Raw genomic sequence first — 17,185 nt, forward strand, 5'->3', positions numbered from 1 at the left:
GAGATAGTTTTCTATTTTAAAGTTTCTGTGGTCTGACTTCCATTACTAGGGTTCCTGCTGAGGTCTGTTGAGAGCTTCTGCACAGCCAGGAATTACTGTGCAAGATGCTGAGCTGCTCAGCATAACATCCTCTCAAAATCCATCAGAAAATGTGAAGCTGTATCTGTAGAAAACAGTCTTCATCCATATCCTCCTTATTCTCTTTACTGATGGCAATCCTGAAGCCTTATGTTGGGGCACAGTATCACAGACATATAATTTAAATATGATTTTAAACATGTCTGTATTGCCCATTAATTTATGACTGAAATATTGACTGTGGCATATGAAAATTAAGAACTTTCACTGAACTGTATGTCTGGCAAGGAATCTTTAATGTCTTTGTGTAAAGCACAAAGGATTTGGAAAAATAAGACTAGCTCCCAAGTCAGACTTTCTCCTAATCTAATCTCCTCTAAAAATCTTCTGAAAGGCAATAATAGCATTTTATGAAATTGAAGATAAAATGGAGAACCTTGTGTCAACAATGCTTTTGGTAACTGGACTTTTTAAATGCATGCTTTGACCAAGTGCTTTTAGGAACAGAGAATCTTACTTTCCAAATTTAATAATCCAATATGAACAGTACAGATTTTTTGATGTTAAAAACAGTGTCAACAAAATAAAATTAGAAATTATCCAACAAATTCTGATGTTATTTAACTGTAATCCATAAGTGAAGGATATTTTTTGAGTATATTGCTCATAGCTGAATTTCACAAGAAATTCAAACAAGTGTATGAAACACATATATCTTTTAATACCTAGAAATGTACTGTTCTTCACGACTATGATAAAAAATTTTGGTTTAACTCAGCTGCAGTGGTCCTAGTGAAAGCAGAAAAATACTTTGACTTTTTGTTGTGAAAGTGTAAGAGGCCCTAGAAAAAGCAGCAATACCAACTCAAATACCTGTGTGTTAAAGAAATAAGAAGATGCCACAGAGAGAAAAGCAGTCTTGAGGTAACCCTAGAAATGTCATGATTTAGGATAATTCTGTCCTGGGCATTGCAAAAATGTTACGCTACCCTAAATTTGTGAATTAATTACTTGTGGAAAATTGCTTTATTTCAGGTTATCATTGTCACTGTTTCTGTAGGTATAGAGTATATAAAACTCAGTTGTTGTCTTTTCATACGGAGGAAAAGATGATCTTCATTCTTAAACATTTTTTTTTGTTTGTTTTATGCAGAGAATAGTGTCTCTTTTCAATACAGAAAGCCAGAAATTTCACTATCCTGCTGTATCTCACTATTCACACAACTTTGAATATTTCCTTTCAAATAATTTCCTCCAGTAATTTCCAAAGGTTGTGCAGTATGAAATTGCCAAAGCTATAAGAAATATCACAAATTAATGGTTTGAATAACCAAAGTAGTAACCAAGTACATATAGTGGTTTTAAAGCACTAGCTAAAACATTACTAGAAAGCTTACTTTCTTGCTGTGAGATATGGATTAGGAGAAGGGCAAAACAGGGTCAAAACTTAAAAGGAATAAAGAAAGTTTATTAACAAAACTACAATAAGAAACCAGAATAAAACCTCCAGAAACCCTTCTTCACAACCACCCAACCATTCTTTTGTTTAACTGACAACATAGAGACAAAATTTGGTGGTTAAAGCAGTCCCAACTTTACAATAGTATTTTCATCAGTCTTTGTAGAGAAAAGGAGTCTTCTGTTGTCATTCTAGTACCAAAATTCTATTCTTTCCAACCAGTATGAACCCTGAAGTACCCATGAGTCATCATCTGACTAGTCATGAGCTGTTTTAATTGAAGAACTCTTTATAGTTTTATTTTTTGAAAGCTTAATAAAATAAAATTTCATTTTATTTAATTTAATTTTGTTTATTTATTTATTTAATTTTAATTTTTAAAACCTAAAATCCCAGTCTGAATTTAAAAATGGGTTAGAAATACTCATACTCTCCCCACACCCTTTCCACTAAGGCTTTTTGCCTTAGCTAGCTATTACTTACAGCACTTCCTTGGAATTAGGATTTCTCTCTAGTTAATTCAGGTGAATGAATCAGACTTCATTACTCATCTTTTATTATGGATTGTATAAAAACCCCCCGAAAAACCCCAAAACCAAAACAAAACAAACAAAAAAAACCAGCAAAAAACCCCCAAAGACTCTAATGATTTATTTACATTATCTCTGTAAGTTGTGGTGGTATTCAGTTTTTCTGAATACAGATAATTGTAGAGAGAAGGGGGCAAAAGGGATAATGTGTACCTCCATATTATTCATGAACAGGATCTGTTGTGCATCCTAAGAGAAAGAGTGTTTCAAGCCTTCTTTGTAATTAAACATATTCCAGAATTGATATGTTTTGTAAAAATCATTAAGCTGTTCATGTCTGTTATTTATGAAAGATGTACTATACAGTATGTGGGGATAAAATCAAAATCAGCAGAATCAGGTTTTTTTGAGAGACAAGGCTTTGTTTTAAGCTGAACAGCACAAACATACTTGACCATAGCTTTAAACTGTGTTCTCTATGGTCTCATGGAAAAGTGGGAGTTCACTAGGTTGCTTGTCTGTGTTGGGAATTTGATCTCATGGGGCTTGAAGTAAACATCTTTTTCAACTTTAGGCAAAGTGAAGCCTTTGGCAGCTCTACATATGCACATTTATATATAATTCATATGAAATTAATGAGAAATCACAGAAACTATACTCATACTTTGATACACTGATTGACCAGAGGGTCTTGTCTGGGCACAATCAAGTAAAGAGGGTATTTCCTCCTCATTGGGAAAGTGAGGGCAGGAAGAAACTGTAAGAGCAATAAGCTACACCTATTCATATCTGTTCAGCTGAATCACTTGAATCACTCAAAACACAGTCAGCTGATGCTGTTGCAGGGAAGAGTACCAGTTCCTGGTTTCATCCCAGTTCTGTTGGTCAAAGTGTAAGAATAGTCTGTTCTTCAGCCTTTGTGAAAAAGAAAAAAAGAAAACAGATTTCAGAACAGGAATGCAGAGTGAAATGCTACAAGTACTATGATAAAGTAAATGAAGCTCTCTTGAAGTCATAGTTTTGCCGCTAGTTTGGAAGCTGTTAAGAGTGCCCTGAAAATATAAAATGTAGTTTCCTATTTGCAGTTGAACCATCCTTCAAGCAAGTATTTTGTAAAATATTTAAATAAAAAGTAAGCATGAAAACAGTTCAAGTCAACTTGCTTTAAACATTTAACTACCTTTGTTGCTATTTTCACCACTTAGTGCCTTTTCCTTGTATGTATATGTGTAGGTAGGAACTTACGCATGTATGTATGTATGTTAAATGTAGTATCTTAATCTTCGTAAAAATGGAGTCTAGGTAAGATATTTTGCAACAATTTAGTCTTTAAAAATCTGTGATGTAGTTTTGGTTTTCACTTTTTTACTTTCTGAACTTTTTCAGTGTGACACATTACCTGCATCAATATTACTGGTTTTGGTCAGAATTGCTCCAAGATACAAATGATACCAAAAAAGGGAAAACCTACTAATTTTTGCTATATAGTAACTATATATACAGTCATGAATATACTGTTTTACAAAGAGTAGCTGAAGCTCCTTGCAGTGATGTCTTCAGTTTGCTGGATAACCAAAACCATCTTCATTTGTATAGAATGAGAAATATTGTTGTTTGCACCATGAATTTTGTAATCACATCTGAAGTGGTTATGTTGGAGGAAATTTTAGTTCTATGTAAGATCATGAGCTATATATCTCTTTAAGAAATTACTTTGTATTTACCTCTCAGGTTGATACAAGAGGATGTGAGAATGGACATCCCCTTAGCTGAGGGTGTACTGAGTCCCAGTTCTACAGAGATGAGACCTGGTGAGAGACGCTCTTGTTCATTTTCTTAATTTTATCTTATTCCTGTGGCATTTAATTATGCAGTGAGAATGATCTCTGTGCTGGTAAAGAATCAGTTCAGTGTTAAATAGAAAATAGTATTGAGTTTGCTTTATTTAGTCAATTTTCTTCTTCACTTGAAAAATTATAACTACAGTGTGACATTTTCTCTTTAGCATTCTTACCACTTGTTTAGTCTTGTTAAGTTTTAGTAGTTTGTAGTATTTATTTTATAGTTGACTTCTGTCTAAGTGAACTAAGTTAGAACAACTTGAAATGTGCCATACAAGGTACAGGCAAGGAACAAAGGTATATCTAGCTCTTGTTTTGTTGAACAGTGCTTCCTTTTAAAACTGAGTAAGAAATTCAGAGATTTTTTTGTTACTATATTAAGATACTATGTAGTTAAAGCTAAAAATATAAGTATTTCTAAATCAGCACTGAGTGCATAAGGAAATAAGTGTTTACAATGGCTTTTAATTCATACAGATTTTTTCCCAGGACTTGGTAATGTCTTGATTCATAACTCAAATGATTTGTATTTGCCCTTTAAATTCTTAAATATTGTGGGTCAGAGCATGTTCAAAACCTGATTTTTGTCTGATAATTGCAAAATAGTCAATCTGGATTTAACATAATTTAAGAGCTCTGAGCTATATTTGCTGCTCCTATAGATTTTTTGTTTCATTTAATTGAACATTAATGCTAATATTTGTGGGTTTTGTTACATGGTCTTAAATGACATGGTATTACTAGAATTGAGCTGTTGCAGTCTGTGTAAAGGTAGTTTTTGTGTACCTGGGATATGAATTCTATATGGAGTAGATTAAATTCTTTATCTCTTTTTTTGTTTTTTCCTGTTTATTTAGAACCTCCCAATTCTCTTGATCTTAACGGTTCCCAACCCAGAAGGATAAAGCTCACTGCTCCAAACATAAATCTCTCATTGGACCAGAGTGAAGGGTCTATACTGTCTGATGATAATTTGGATACACCTGATGAAATTGACATTAATGTAGATGACCTTGACACTCCTGATGAAGCAGACTCTTTTGAATACACTGGACAAGGTAGTATTCTAAATTGTAAATGTAGTGTTCATCTCTGTTTCTTTTTTACTACTTGCATGCTCAGTTTCATGTCTTTTAGATTTTAAGTATGGTTAAAGCATTTGAGAGTTAATGCTAGGCATCCAGGTATTTTTACTGTATGTTATTTTTTAACCTTTATTCCTCCTGTGTAAAGTATTATCCTCCTATTTATTCAGAATGCAGAAAGAAAGAGTATGGCTGAATTAATAAGGAAAGGGCAGCTACTTGGGGAGAATGAAATTCAAAGTCCTGTCTTTGTCCAGTACCACAGCACTTGTCTGAAAACAATAGTTCAAGAAGGAGAGAGCAGCTGACCATTGCTGTAGAGAATGCTGCAGCTAACTGCAGCTTCTTGCAGCTCTGGCCAGCTCTAGATTACAGTTACATCAGTTATATTTAGGAATAGAACTTTGTGCAAAATATGTTGGCTGCACCAAAAATCTTGCAGTATATAAGTGAGGTAAACACAATGTGCTGAGAGGTCTTTTGTTAGGAAGAAAGTTCTGCTTTTTGTTACCTTGATTGGAAAGCTGAGATATGGAAGGTGTGTGGATGGCATAGTGAAGCTAGCTCAGGCGATGGAACAACAGAATTTCTTGTTCCACTAATTTAAATGTCCTTTCTCAGCAGGGCTAGCTGTACAGTATATAGATGCACCCTGAAGTGTACAATGGATACTTCACTCTTCCTTCACTTATTAATGATTTTCTCTTATAGAAATAGGATGTAGAGGTTTTACTCAGTTTACTTAGATTCTTGATGTTCAAAATAGATTCTTTCCTGTTCCTTGCTAGTACCTTACAAAATGTAAATGTGTAAGAGCTATAATCACTGATATAAATACCCACAGATCACAAGCTGTTTCAGGGGAAAATAAATGTGAGCATTTTACAGCCGAGAGCAGAAAGAAACTTTAAAAATGGATCAATTTAAACTGAATTTTCCCTGCATTTACTGTCCCTAATGCCAGAGAGGTTGCTGGAGCATACAAGAACAGTTGCATTATTTTAAGTATTATTGCCAAAGAGGCATTACTATGAACTCAATCATGCATGAACATCTCTAATCTTACTTCTCATGAGGAAGCTGATTTCCTTATTGGTAGATGCAGAGTAAAGTGATGAGTTGCTTGGTAGTTAGGAGATTTTATGGTGAAGGTTAAAACTCACACACACACACACACACACACGCGCATAGACATACACATGCACACACACGTGGGCTCACATGCTTACACTGTTGTGACCACCATGTGAGAGAAAAGGTCTCTTGTCTGCAGTAGAACAGATGTTGCCTTTAAGCCCTCAAGTAATTAAATTCAACTCCAGTGATTTTGGAAGCAGTTGTATTGATGGCAGGCATTTCCTCCCAGTGGTTTATTTTCTGCTTTCTGAATGTGATGATTCTTCGGTTCTTAAAGTCGGAACAATTTCCCCAAACTGTTAAGTGAAGAGCTCAGGATCCCTCTGGTTTTGGTGACATTTATACAGTTGTGTAGTTTTATTTTATAGAGTTAATAGTTAAAATGTCTTCTGCTGAGATGAGCAATGATGAGTAGAAAATAAAATTTAAAAAAAAAAAAAAAATCAACATTTTATCAGAATATGCCAGTAATAAAAGAAGCTGGCTGTATGTAACGTTAATCTGATAGCTAAGCTTATAGTCATAAAAACCAGTGCAGAATGGCTTATTTGCATGGTAAATAGCCTTTGTTATCTTTGTATTCCTGTACTCTATTAGTTGGTGTGCACTCTGATGTTACCAGCAATCTCCCGCAGGTCAATGTTTCTAACTGCCAAACCCAGAAAAGTAAATACTGAGAAAAACATAGCTGCTGAGACCAGAAAGAACGGTGATTTTTGTCATGATCAGACAGTTGAAGGTCCCTTTGAAATACAAAAGACAACTGAGAAAAGCAAGACTGTTACCATAGTTCAGGGGTCCACCTCATCACTGAAAAATGTCTCTGTATTATAGGTAATATAATGAAACCCATTTTTTCAAAAGAATTGTGAAGAATCACCACAACTGCAATATGCATGAAAGATGAGAGCAGAAATACTAAATTACTTGTCTTGAACTAGCACCTGACTTGTTCAGAGATTGGTTGATCATCAGTTACATGGCGTGGAGGTTTTAATCACAAATACCATATATTCAAACATCCCCTTTACAAGCCATGCTAGTTTCTGAAATGAGCTTTTTATGATTATTGCTTTAGGTGACATAAAAATTGCATTTCTGAAAACCATATATGAGTATCAGTGAAGGCCTCTTCTCAAATCAACACTGTTTATAAAGTTAGAATGGTTATTATTTTTTCTGCAGATACTTATTTCCTTTCTGAATTTCACACTGGTACATCTTGCTCTGCAAGATCAACACTTCAGGCAGTAAAGGAGAGCTACTTCCATCAGGAAGAGGCAGTCTGGTACCATTTCTATTAAAATATAATTCATGTATCCAGTTTCAACATTTTAAGTTTTATCAGGGTCTTAGTAATTTTCATCATCTTAGGTTTCACCAACCAAAAGAAAAGTTATCAGACCCCAAATACAATTTCAACATTGGTCAGCCATGTACGTAGCCCAGCCTCTTTATAAGCTTGTTCTGCCAGCTGTGCTTCTCAGCCTCTGTCATGTTCTTTCCACTTCACAAGGAATCAGCTGACCAGACAGTCTTCATAGGCTGTGTTGATAATCCCATCTATCTGTTCTAAAATTACCTGAGCTGCATAACAACTGTGGAAAACCTATGTCCTTACAGGAATGGGCTGCCCTGCAATAGCTTGTCAGAGTGTGTACAACTAGACTGTATGCATGCAATTGTCAAAAAATATTGCTACCAACAGTACCTTTGCAAAACTGACAACATATAAAATTGCATTAAGATACCTAGGTTTGTAGGTAGTGGGGTTATGCATTTTGTAAGCTTATTCTCAGTGTCACAGAATACGTGGTATTTCAAAGCTGAATGCTATTGTGAAACATTGTGAGCATTGTGAACATTTTTCAGTTCCTCAGTATTGAATCTGCTGAGCAGCAATGGTTAAACCAATTTGAAATACTATACTTGAAAAAACCCCATTATTTGTCAGAACTTTGTCCGACCTTAGATCTCCTCAAACTCCCTTTATTTGGAGTTCTTAAGGCAGAAAGGCTTGCATAGTCACACTATAGTCACACTATAGGTGCATATAGATATCTTGCTTGCTTTTCCATCTCTGTTTCCACCATTAATACAATTTTATTTGAGTATGTTTTTAACTCATTGGCTGGTTAGACAGTAAGGAAAGAAGTGAAATATTTGTCCTTCCTTTCAAGATTCCATCAGGCAGGAGCTAAGTAAAGCAGAGAATTGTTTATAGCCTCAGATTTCATTGCACATGAGAGAATCTGCCTCAGAGAGGGGCACCTTCTGCCAGTATAATTCCCTAATAATATTTTGTATTAGGGACAGAAAATACACGACAGGCAGCAGTAGACATTCAGACTTCATTAGTCCTAGTGTAGCAATAAATATGTGCTCAACCTATCTTTTTTAGAAGTTTTTTTTGTGGGCTTAGAGAAACTTGGTGTTTGTAACAGGTTTGGTGAAATTATTGGTAGGATTTAATGGAGAATTCCGTTTTACAAATTAATAGTGCATGTATGTATATGTCTGTAGCTTCTATGTAGATATATGTGATGTATATACAGTATACTATCATATTCCTGATTTCATAGATAACTTATTAAATTCTTATGATAAACTAGTGTGTTTTGAGGATCATATACTTAGATTTTGAAGTACTACAAGTAGTCTAAGAAGAAGCATTAATCAGAGAGGCACATCTGTAGATAACCCAATGCATAGAAAGGTTTGAGGGCATCTATGAAACATTGTGTTCTTTAATTCTTGTCAGTTAAAATCACTTCTTTTAGTTTATTCTTAATTCTCATAGATCTCCTTAGTATTTTCAAATAGGATGCCTGCAGCTTTTTATATACACCTGTGTATGTCATGATGTATCTCACTGTATCTTTGTTTACTGTTACCTCCCTTATTGATGTGCAAGTCAAGTTCAGCTCTTACAACTGCAGAGCCAGAATAATGCTTTAGAAAGAACAGTTTACTTCAAATATGTGTCATGCATAAAATTTACAGGATCGTTACTTTGAAGGTAAATTAATAATACGTACACAGAACCACGAGGCAAAGGTGCTTCAGCAAGAATGTTACAAGGGAGGGAATTTTTTTCCCCCCTTGGAAAACACAGCATGTTGTAACAATAACTAAAGAGGGAAGTTAAATAATTCCAGCTGTGGACATAATCACTTTTCATGTCAGTTTTTCTGTAAACAGGCATTAAATTTGAAAAACTGGAATGTAGTTAAATTTATTGTTAAGAGCAATCCCATCGATGTGCAATGAAAATGTAGATCTTATTAATCACTTCCCAGTTTTTTTGAAACTAGGAGTATTCAGCAGAGAGACTTTATGACTTGTCAGCCATACTGTTAGTATTTTGTGGTCATTGTGTCTTCAGACTACAAGTCTATGTTCTCTCTAGGGTGCTCATAGAACAGGTCAGACTGCCTGGCTGCTCTGTACTTCACAGCAGGAGAAAATTGACATTTAATCTCAGACAGTCCTAGGGGGAAGTAACTACTGTGTTTATATGAGGAATCAGCATGACTGAATCAGACGAAGATGAGTGTTCTTCACAGTTGCTGATAGCGGATGTAAAGAGATTGAAGACAAACTGGGAAAAAAGTTGAGAAGCTATAGCTCTCTGGTAATTCCTCTCTAGACAGGAAGTATTACAATGTTCACATTTATTTGACAGGGTGGGTTAGCATAGTTCTCATACCTCCAACATAGATTTTAGAAGGCCTACCGTGCAGTAACTCTAGTGAACAGCTGCTCAGTTTTACCAGCTGGATGCAAAAATCCCTTGGTGTTAATTGCCAGTTCTTTCCATGTTCATAATGATGAGTTGTCTTAAGAAAATGAAAACTTCTTGTTTACTGACTGTCAGATGATCATGTTCTGCTCTTATTTATACCAGTACTGTAAAAATGCAGTTAATTTCAGTAATCCATCTCAAATGTATGTAACAGCAAAAATATTTCACAGGAAGAGGTAATATATACAATTTTACTTTTCAGAAGATCAGACTGCTGCTAAGGATGCTTCCCAAGAGGAGTCTGAGTCAATTCCAGAGTACACTGCTGAAGAGGAGCGAGAGGACAACAGGTTATGGAGGACAGTGGTTATTGGAGAACAAGAACAGAGAATTGATATGAAAGTCATTGAACCATACAAAAAGGTCATTTCACATGGAGGTAGGAGAGGCTGTAAGCATTTTTTAAACTGATGTAAAAAATTAATGCTTTATTGATCATGATTTATTCTTGTTTTTGTTCTGTTATCATACTGACAAGGGGATAGAGAATTTACTTTTCAGCCTTGGCTGAAATCAGCCAGGCTTTCAATTCAATGTGGCAATGACTAGTAAGAATTTCAAATTCAGACCTATTTTGGAAGTAGCGTACTGACATATATGTGTCAGGAACAATCTGGTGACTGTAGGGTAAAACTGTCTTGAACAAGGAAAAAAGCTTTGGATCTGCAGCAAAATAAAACTTTAAAAATTTAATTTGGTGAGTTTTGACAAAACCTTTTGTGTGAGGAAGTACAATGCTTCGTGATTTGCTGAATGAAGGATGTGGTTGCGCAGATCTAAACAAGGAGAGCGGCGAAAGAAAAAAGATAGTTTTCCCTGGGGCTTTCGTTCATCTGACTATTTGCTTTATTCTATTTTTCTGCTATTTATAGTTGTCAACAGCATTTCACCAGGAACAGGTTTATCGGACTTTTTATAGAATTTATTAATAACTATCAAATAATATATCAAAGGAAACATTTAAAGTAGGAAAATGGCCCCATGTGCTTGCTATATTTTCTCATTTGCTCGTCTGCTATCCAGCTTCCTCAGAGAATTTATGGTTTCAGGGTTACCAATATACTTCTGTATAAATTAATTCAAATGGGTAAGTCTTACTATAGTTGAAGGAAAAAAATTAAACAAGGCTTTTAAATGCCTTTTCCTTGGTGTCTCAGGTGATTATCTTTGGATTCTGTGTTTTTTGGGAACACTCTATGCTATCTGTTAAGCAAGGTATTAGGTTGCGTTGTTTTATTCCTGCAAAAACTGAGGGAGGCAATATAGCATCTCAGAGGTAAGATTTATGAGTTTGTATTAGGATGCTTTTGTCACAGTGTTGTTGATCTACAGCATCAGTTAAAGATATTAAAATATTAAAACATTTTCAGTGTTGAGCCTCCATCTGGTAAAATTACATAAATAAATTATGGTTAATTTTTACATTAAAAGCAGCTAAATGCTAGCCTACAGGTATTCATGGTGGCCAGGGTTTAACCAGAAGGTTTAACCAGAATTAATAAAGATGTTTAAGCCTGCAAGCATTTTTCCACTACAACACTACTGTCAAAGATTTATGAATATGATGACACCTCAGACACAGTTTAGCAAACATACACAGATGGCTTAATTTAGGAAACAAACACAAAATATTTTTGGGCCTTGCTAATGTTGTTTATTTATATATTTTTGTATGCTGTAAACGAGTCAAAATACATTTTCAGTAAAGGCTTGTATATTTCCTACTGAATGTTGAGGTTTATAATGGCTTTTGTGAAAAATCAATGTTTAATGTAATTAGGTAATTCTCCTCAACTCTGAGTATGCAATAATTTGAATTCAAATTTTACATGTCTGATATTTTGTTAGATCACTCAAATGTTTGATGAAGAGCATTTAGTTTTCTTTACTTTTGAAAGATGTCGATACCATTATTCATTGTAAAACAAACAGTGTAAAATACAATGATAGGTTTCAGCCTGCCACTGCCTAAACTGGAATTTTTTCCTGATATCTAGGCAAATCAAAGTAATTATTTAGTAAATTAGTAAATTAAGGACTGGATTAAATTCTCCATTTATGAAGTGGCAGATTGAAGACAAGGAAACAAAATCATTTTGTTGTGTCTACCATGGAAAACTTTGGATGGCTTGAACAGTTTCTACATTATGGCAGCAAGGCCCATTCCATATGAAGTTCCCTTTGTAATAATTCAGTGGAGTGTTTTAGAGGGCCAGGAGTCTTCTTTAATCTCAAAATTAATACTAGGTTCTGACTAAAATTAGGCAATAAGAAGTCAAGTCAAGCATTTCTTGATAATTCAGAGATCTACTGAACATTTCTCCCTTCCAAATGACAGATAACAGCAAATGCAGAATCTAGGTGGTATTTCCCTAAAAGTAGGGAAGGCTAGAGTAGATTTGGCAGTGTTGGTTTGAGATTGTCTTTAACATATGCTGATGGAGAAATTTCTTAGATTTTTTTTTTTTTTCTTAGGCTAAGTGAGATTTTGGGCAAATGGCTTTTACTGGCTTTCAGTGATGAATTAAAATACACTTGTCCCTAGGGTGAACATTCCTTCTCTTCAAGCATGTGTGAGAAAAAGTGGCTTAGATTTATCTGTGGATTTTTCTTCTGTGTGTTATTAGTTAGCATCTGCACATAATTGTTTTGCTTTCCATGAACTGCAGACTGTGCTTTGTAATTTGGTGGATGCACCTGCCATAATGTGCTCTTACTGCCAAGTTCCTGTGCCAGCTGGACAGATTGCTTTATGGCAGCATGATATAAAATATTTTAAATTTTTATTAAATTTATGGAAGGAAGGAAATGTTCTCCATATTTCCCTATTTGTAAACCTGAGGGGGAGAGAAATGCTGCTTTTTCCTGTTGTTGTTTTGTTGAAACCCAGCTGGCAACCAAGCCCCACACAGTCAGTCACTCCCACATGATGAATCAGAAGAGTGAGTAAAGTCTTGGGTTGAGATAAGGACAGTTTAATACATAATGCAAAACCTGTGCACACAAGCAAAGCAAAACAAGGAATTAATTCACTACTTCCCAAGGACAGGCAGGTATTCAGCTATCTCCAGGAGACCAGGTCCTCATCCCACAGTGACTTGGGAAGATAAAGGCCATCATTCCAAATGTCCCCTCCTACTTCCTTCTTCCCCTCCTGAGCATGATGCCATATGGTCTGGAATATCCCTGTGGTCAGCTGGGGTCAGCTGTCTTGGCTTGTCTTCCCCCTTCCAAGTTCTTGTGCATCCTTAGCCTGCTCTCTGAGTGGTGGGGGGCAGTATGAGAAGCAGAAGAGGCCCTGGTGCTTAGTGAAACTGCTCAGCAGTAACAAAAACATCTCTATATTATCAACTGTTGAATTTCAATGCAAATCAAAATTACAGCCCCATACTCGCCACTCTGAACAAAATTAACTCTGTGCCAGCCAAAACCAGCCCAATTCCAAATAATCTAGCTGAATGATAGTATGTGCTGAAAACAGGACTGGAGTTCCATAAGCAGTTTAGTTAGGCTTGGATATTGCTCTCTAATACCCAGAAAGCACTATAAAAATCTTAAAATCTCCTTCTGGAAAGGTTGTTCAAGTGTTAGTATTATCCTTCAATTTTTGTCATGAAAACATGTTCCTGAGGGGAATTGAAGTTTCCTTCACAGATACTATCAGCTCTCCCTCAGTGTCAGTTTTTTTCTAAACCCAAGAGGTTTCTGAGTGTTCTCTGAGTACATCTGTCTCTGCATCACTAGTGCTATCTACCTACAACCATTCTACAGCACCTTCATAAATTCCCTCCTAACTGCATGTATCCTTTAAGCAAAACTATCAATTGAAATGCAGAAGTATTTTTTATGTATTATTAATGATAAATACAGAAAATCCATAGCAGCTGCAAAGGATTCTGAAGAAGATTAACTAACATTAATCCATCATGAAAAAGAAACATTTTCTTTTGTATAATAAGCAACTGTGCTGGGCTCTGGAATGGTAGTGCTACAGCTTTGAAGATTAACAGCTATCATTGGGCAGTGATGCAGCCCAGAGAATGCCAGTATTGGACAACTGGAGTATCCAAGGTTAAAATGTAATTTATACCAAACTTGCAGCAAAGAATTTAACTGATCCCCAGGAGCTTTTAAGGGATAGTGGAGTGCAGTAATAAAATTGTAATGTTCTAAAGCCATTGGAGCTTCACAGTACAACTCCAAGACTTTGTGAAGCATAATTCAGCAATGCAGGACAACAAACCTAGGATATATTCTTTAGCCCCTTATTCCTCAGTCTGAGATGAGCATTCAGCACATGATTGCCATAGAGCTGCAATGAACCAGAAGTAAAGCCTTAGAAGGTTTTCTTGCTGGTCACTATAGAAAGTTTACTGGTAGCTGTGCCATGTGTAGTTTTTGAGGATTCAGCTTAGCTGACTATCCTTCCTTATCACTTCATGATAGTTCATACATTTTCAAACTTTTGGTATGAAGCACTTTTGTATGCTTCAACAGTAGACATAGCAGCTTTATTACAGGACTTTGAGGTTATGGTTTTTTTTAATTTATCCTGTTTAAGCCTCTGACAAAGGTAAAAATGCGTTTTCATTTTTTTCCACAGGATACTATGGTGATGGTCTGAATGCTATCATTGTGTTTGCGGCATGCTTCTTGCCAGACAGCAGTCGAACTGATTACAACTATGTCATGGAAAATCTTTTCCTGTGAGTGATATGTGAGCAATGTGACAGGGTCTTTCGAGTTAGTACTCAAAATTATGCAGTGAGAGGTAACCTCTCTTTCCTTAAGAGGTAATTTTGGTTGTTAGAAGGGAAGTGACAAGGAAGATAGCAGTTTTGGATAAACTGCTCAGTGCAGTATTATTTTGTTATCTTTCTTACCTTCCCAAATTAAGGTGTATTTGTCAGGACCAAACCTGACTGTTAGTATCTCTCTAAATGTCAAGGATTGCAATATCTTCACTTTGTTGGGGCTACAGTCTATGCACTATTTCACTAGTGATTTCCAGATTGCTCAGAAAAATCAGCAGGGGCTTAGACAATTTTTCACTGTTCATTGTTAATTATATGCATCCTTGAAAGTATTTTTAATATATGCTGTCTTGGGTTTAGGAGTTACAGGGCCTTTTCTTGGCACTTGTTTTTTAAAAACAGGATAAATGGCAATTGCTGACACAAGCAGCTCTAACTATGCTTCCTGACTCCAGCTGCTTCTGATGCAGATAGAAGTGGCAGGGGCCAGTTAGGTAGGACACAAATTTGGCCACATAACCCCAAGTCTATCACAGGAAAATTATTTCTACTAGCCATTGGTTTGACAGCCCAAAATTTTGAAGGCAGCACTCTCCTGAAGTGCTTTCAGCTACTTCCACTTACACCTGTTAAAAAATCAATCATTCCAATGTTTTCTGTGCTAAAACACAGTATTTCCTAAAGCCAGCAGGAGACCTGGCTTTTGCCATTTGCAGCTTACAAGGCACTGACCCACGTCTCTTTAATATTCCAGTCAGTGAAGATGCACTTGTTGGCGGCCAGTGCCTTTAACATTGTCTCTACATGTGAAAATCAAGACTCAGTGTTTTAGTTTCTCGTCACAACAACTGATATCATTTGCCTTGTAGAGCCTCTAAGAACAAAATGTCACCTACAGTAACTGATACACACAATGCCCAGTGATTTAGAAGAGAGGAAGGAGTTGCTACAGTGGTTTTAGTTTGATATGTAAGGAACAAAGCTGACTGTAACCATGACTGACATTCAATAGTTGTTCTTTGTCTTCACCCAAGACCTTTGTTCAGATGGAGCTGGTGATAAAATAACTCTGCAGAGAAGGCCTTAAGAGCATTTTCCATATGGCTTAAGGATATTGCTGGAGTCAATTTTATAATTTTTTTTTTATTAATGTTTTCTGGAGTGTTGGCTGCGAACTTGCAGCTTATTTTAAGGCTTGTAGACAGTTGGCTCTTTCTAAGAGAACAAGAAAAAGGAGTAAGTTCACCTTTTTCTTTCCATTCTAGGTCTATTAATTGCATGGAAATAGAGGGAGGACAACAGTTTACTAAATATACAGTAACTGACATTTTTAAATATTTGGTAATTCTTTACTATCGAATTATATAGGGATCTGGAGAGACCTGCAAACCATTGAATCTCTTTTTTGATACAGAATGTTTCTGGTAGCATATAAGCTACCTCTAGTTTCTGATTAACAGCTGTCCTCAATTTTTCCTTTCCTGTCTGAATTCCTTTCACATTTCCAATTATCTTCTTCCTATTTTTTGTATTGACTAGTTCTGTAAAATTGTCTTTGAAGGGTTGAATTTGGGTGAAAATGCTTGAAACAGCTTATACAGCAGTTTTTGTAGATAATGCAGAACCACATGAAAAAACCCTATTGTTTAATTTGTGGCTGCCTGAAAGTCAGATTAAAGCCAGTCCACAGATTAAATTTTTTTAAATAATCTCAATTAGAAAAACTACACTTTGAAAACAAAACCAGCCCTTTGCTTTCTGAGTGATTCAGTTGTTCTAGTCAATGAGAAAATTTCTGTCCATCTTTTTAAATAATGAAGAAATTTCCATTATTACCAAATAATAAGAAATTATTAGATAGGTAAGGTTTACAAGGAAGCTCAGCATCCTAAAAATGGAAAATTATCTAATTCAACAGACATTGCATAAGAGCTGTTCAATGAAAGTATGTGAGATTAATGAGATATGAATAAAAATCTAGCAAAGATTCCTTTTTGTCATGATAGGCCTCTTAATTCTGATGAGAAATTGGCGTAATTTTTCTTACTATAACAAATTCATAATAGGCACAGTTCCCTTCAGAGTTAATAAACAGACGTTCTTCAGACTGTCATGTTCCATAAATGAAAGACATGTAGTACTTTAATATGCACTTACACAGTTCTGTGTGTTTCAGTGCTTAAGTGCCTTTGAAGCACTAGATGTTCTGCCCTGTGGGAAGGGCTAATCTTATAACTTGTCAAATAGTAGCTTTGTTAAAGTAGCTATTAAATAAGCTTTATGCATCAGAATGTCCATGCAATCCCTTGCTTTCCTATATCACCATCATATATTAGACACAAACCTTCACAAATGTCAGGCAAAAGCAGGGAATGCACATCTGCAAAGAAAGAATGAGTTCTGGAATGCATTGAGGGAGTAGTGATTTGGAGGGGATTTGTGGAACTGGTCTAGGTAATGGCTGCCTACTTTAGCCCAGGTAAAATACCACTATCT

At 35.7% G+C, this 17,185-nt stretch overlaps 1 protein-coding gene across 2 annotated transcripts in view; it reads left to right on the top strand.

Moving 5' to 3' along the window:
- Positions 1-17,185, top strand: part of PRUNE2 (prune homolog 2 with BCH domain) — a 132,700-nt gene that overhangs the window by 100,383 nt on the left and 15,132 nt on the right. For both annotated transcript variants that reach the window (XM_058827890.1, XM_058827891.1), the window contains 4 exons: positions 3,799-3,878; positions 4,766-4,966; positions 10,138-10,314; positions 14,539-14,641. In XM_058827890.1, the coding sequence (XP_058683873.1) occupies positions 3,799-3,878; positions 4,766-4,966; positions 10,138-10,314; positions 14,539-14,641 (561 nt within the window). The remainder of the gene's footprint in view (positions 1-3,798; positions 3,879-4,765; positions 4,967-10,137; positions 10,315-14,538; positions 14,642-17,185) is intronic.

Source organism: Poecile atricapillus, chromosome Z (genome assembly GCF_030490865.1).
Source record: "Poecile atricapillus isolate bPoeAtr1 chromosome Z, bPoeAtr1.hap1, whole genome shotgun sequence".
Classification (NCBI taxonomy): Eukaryota; Metazoa; Chordata; class Aves; order Passeriformes; family Paridae; genus Poecile; species Poecile atricapillus.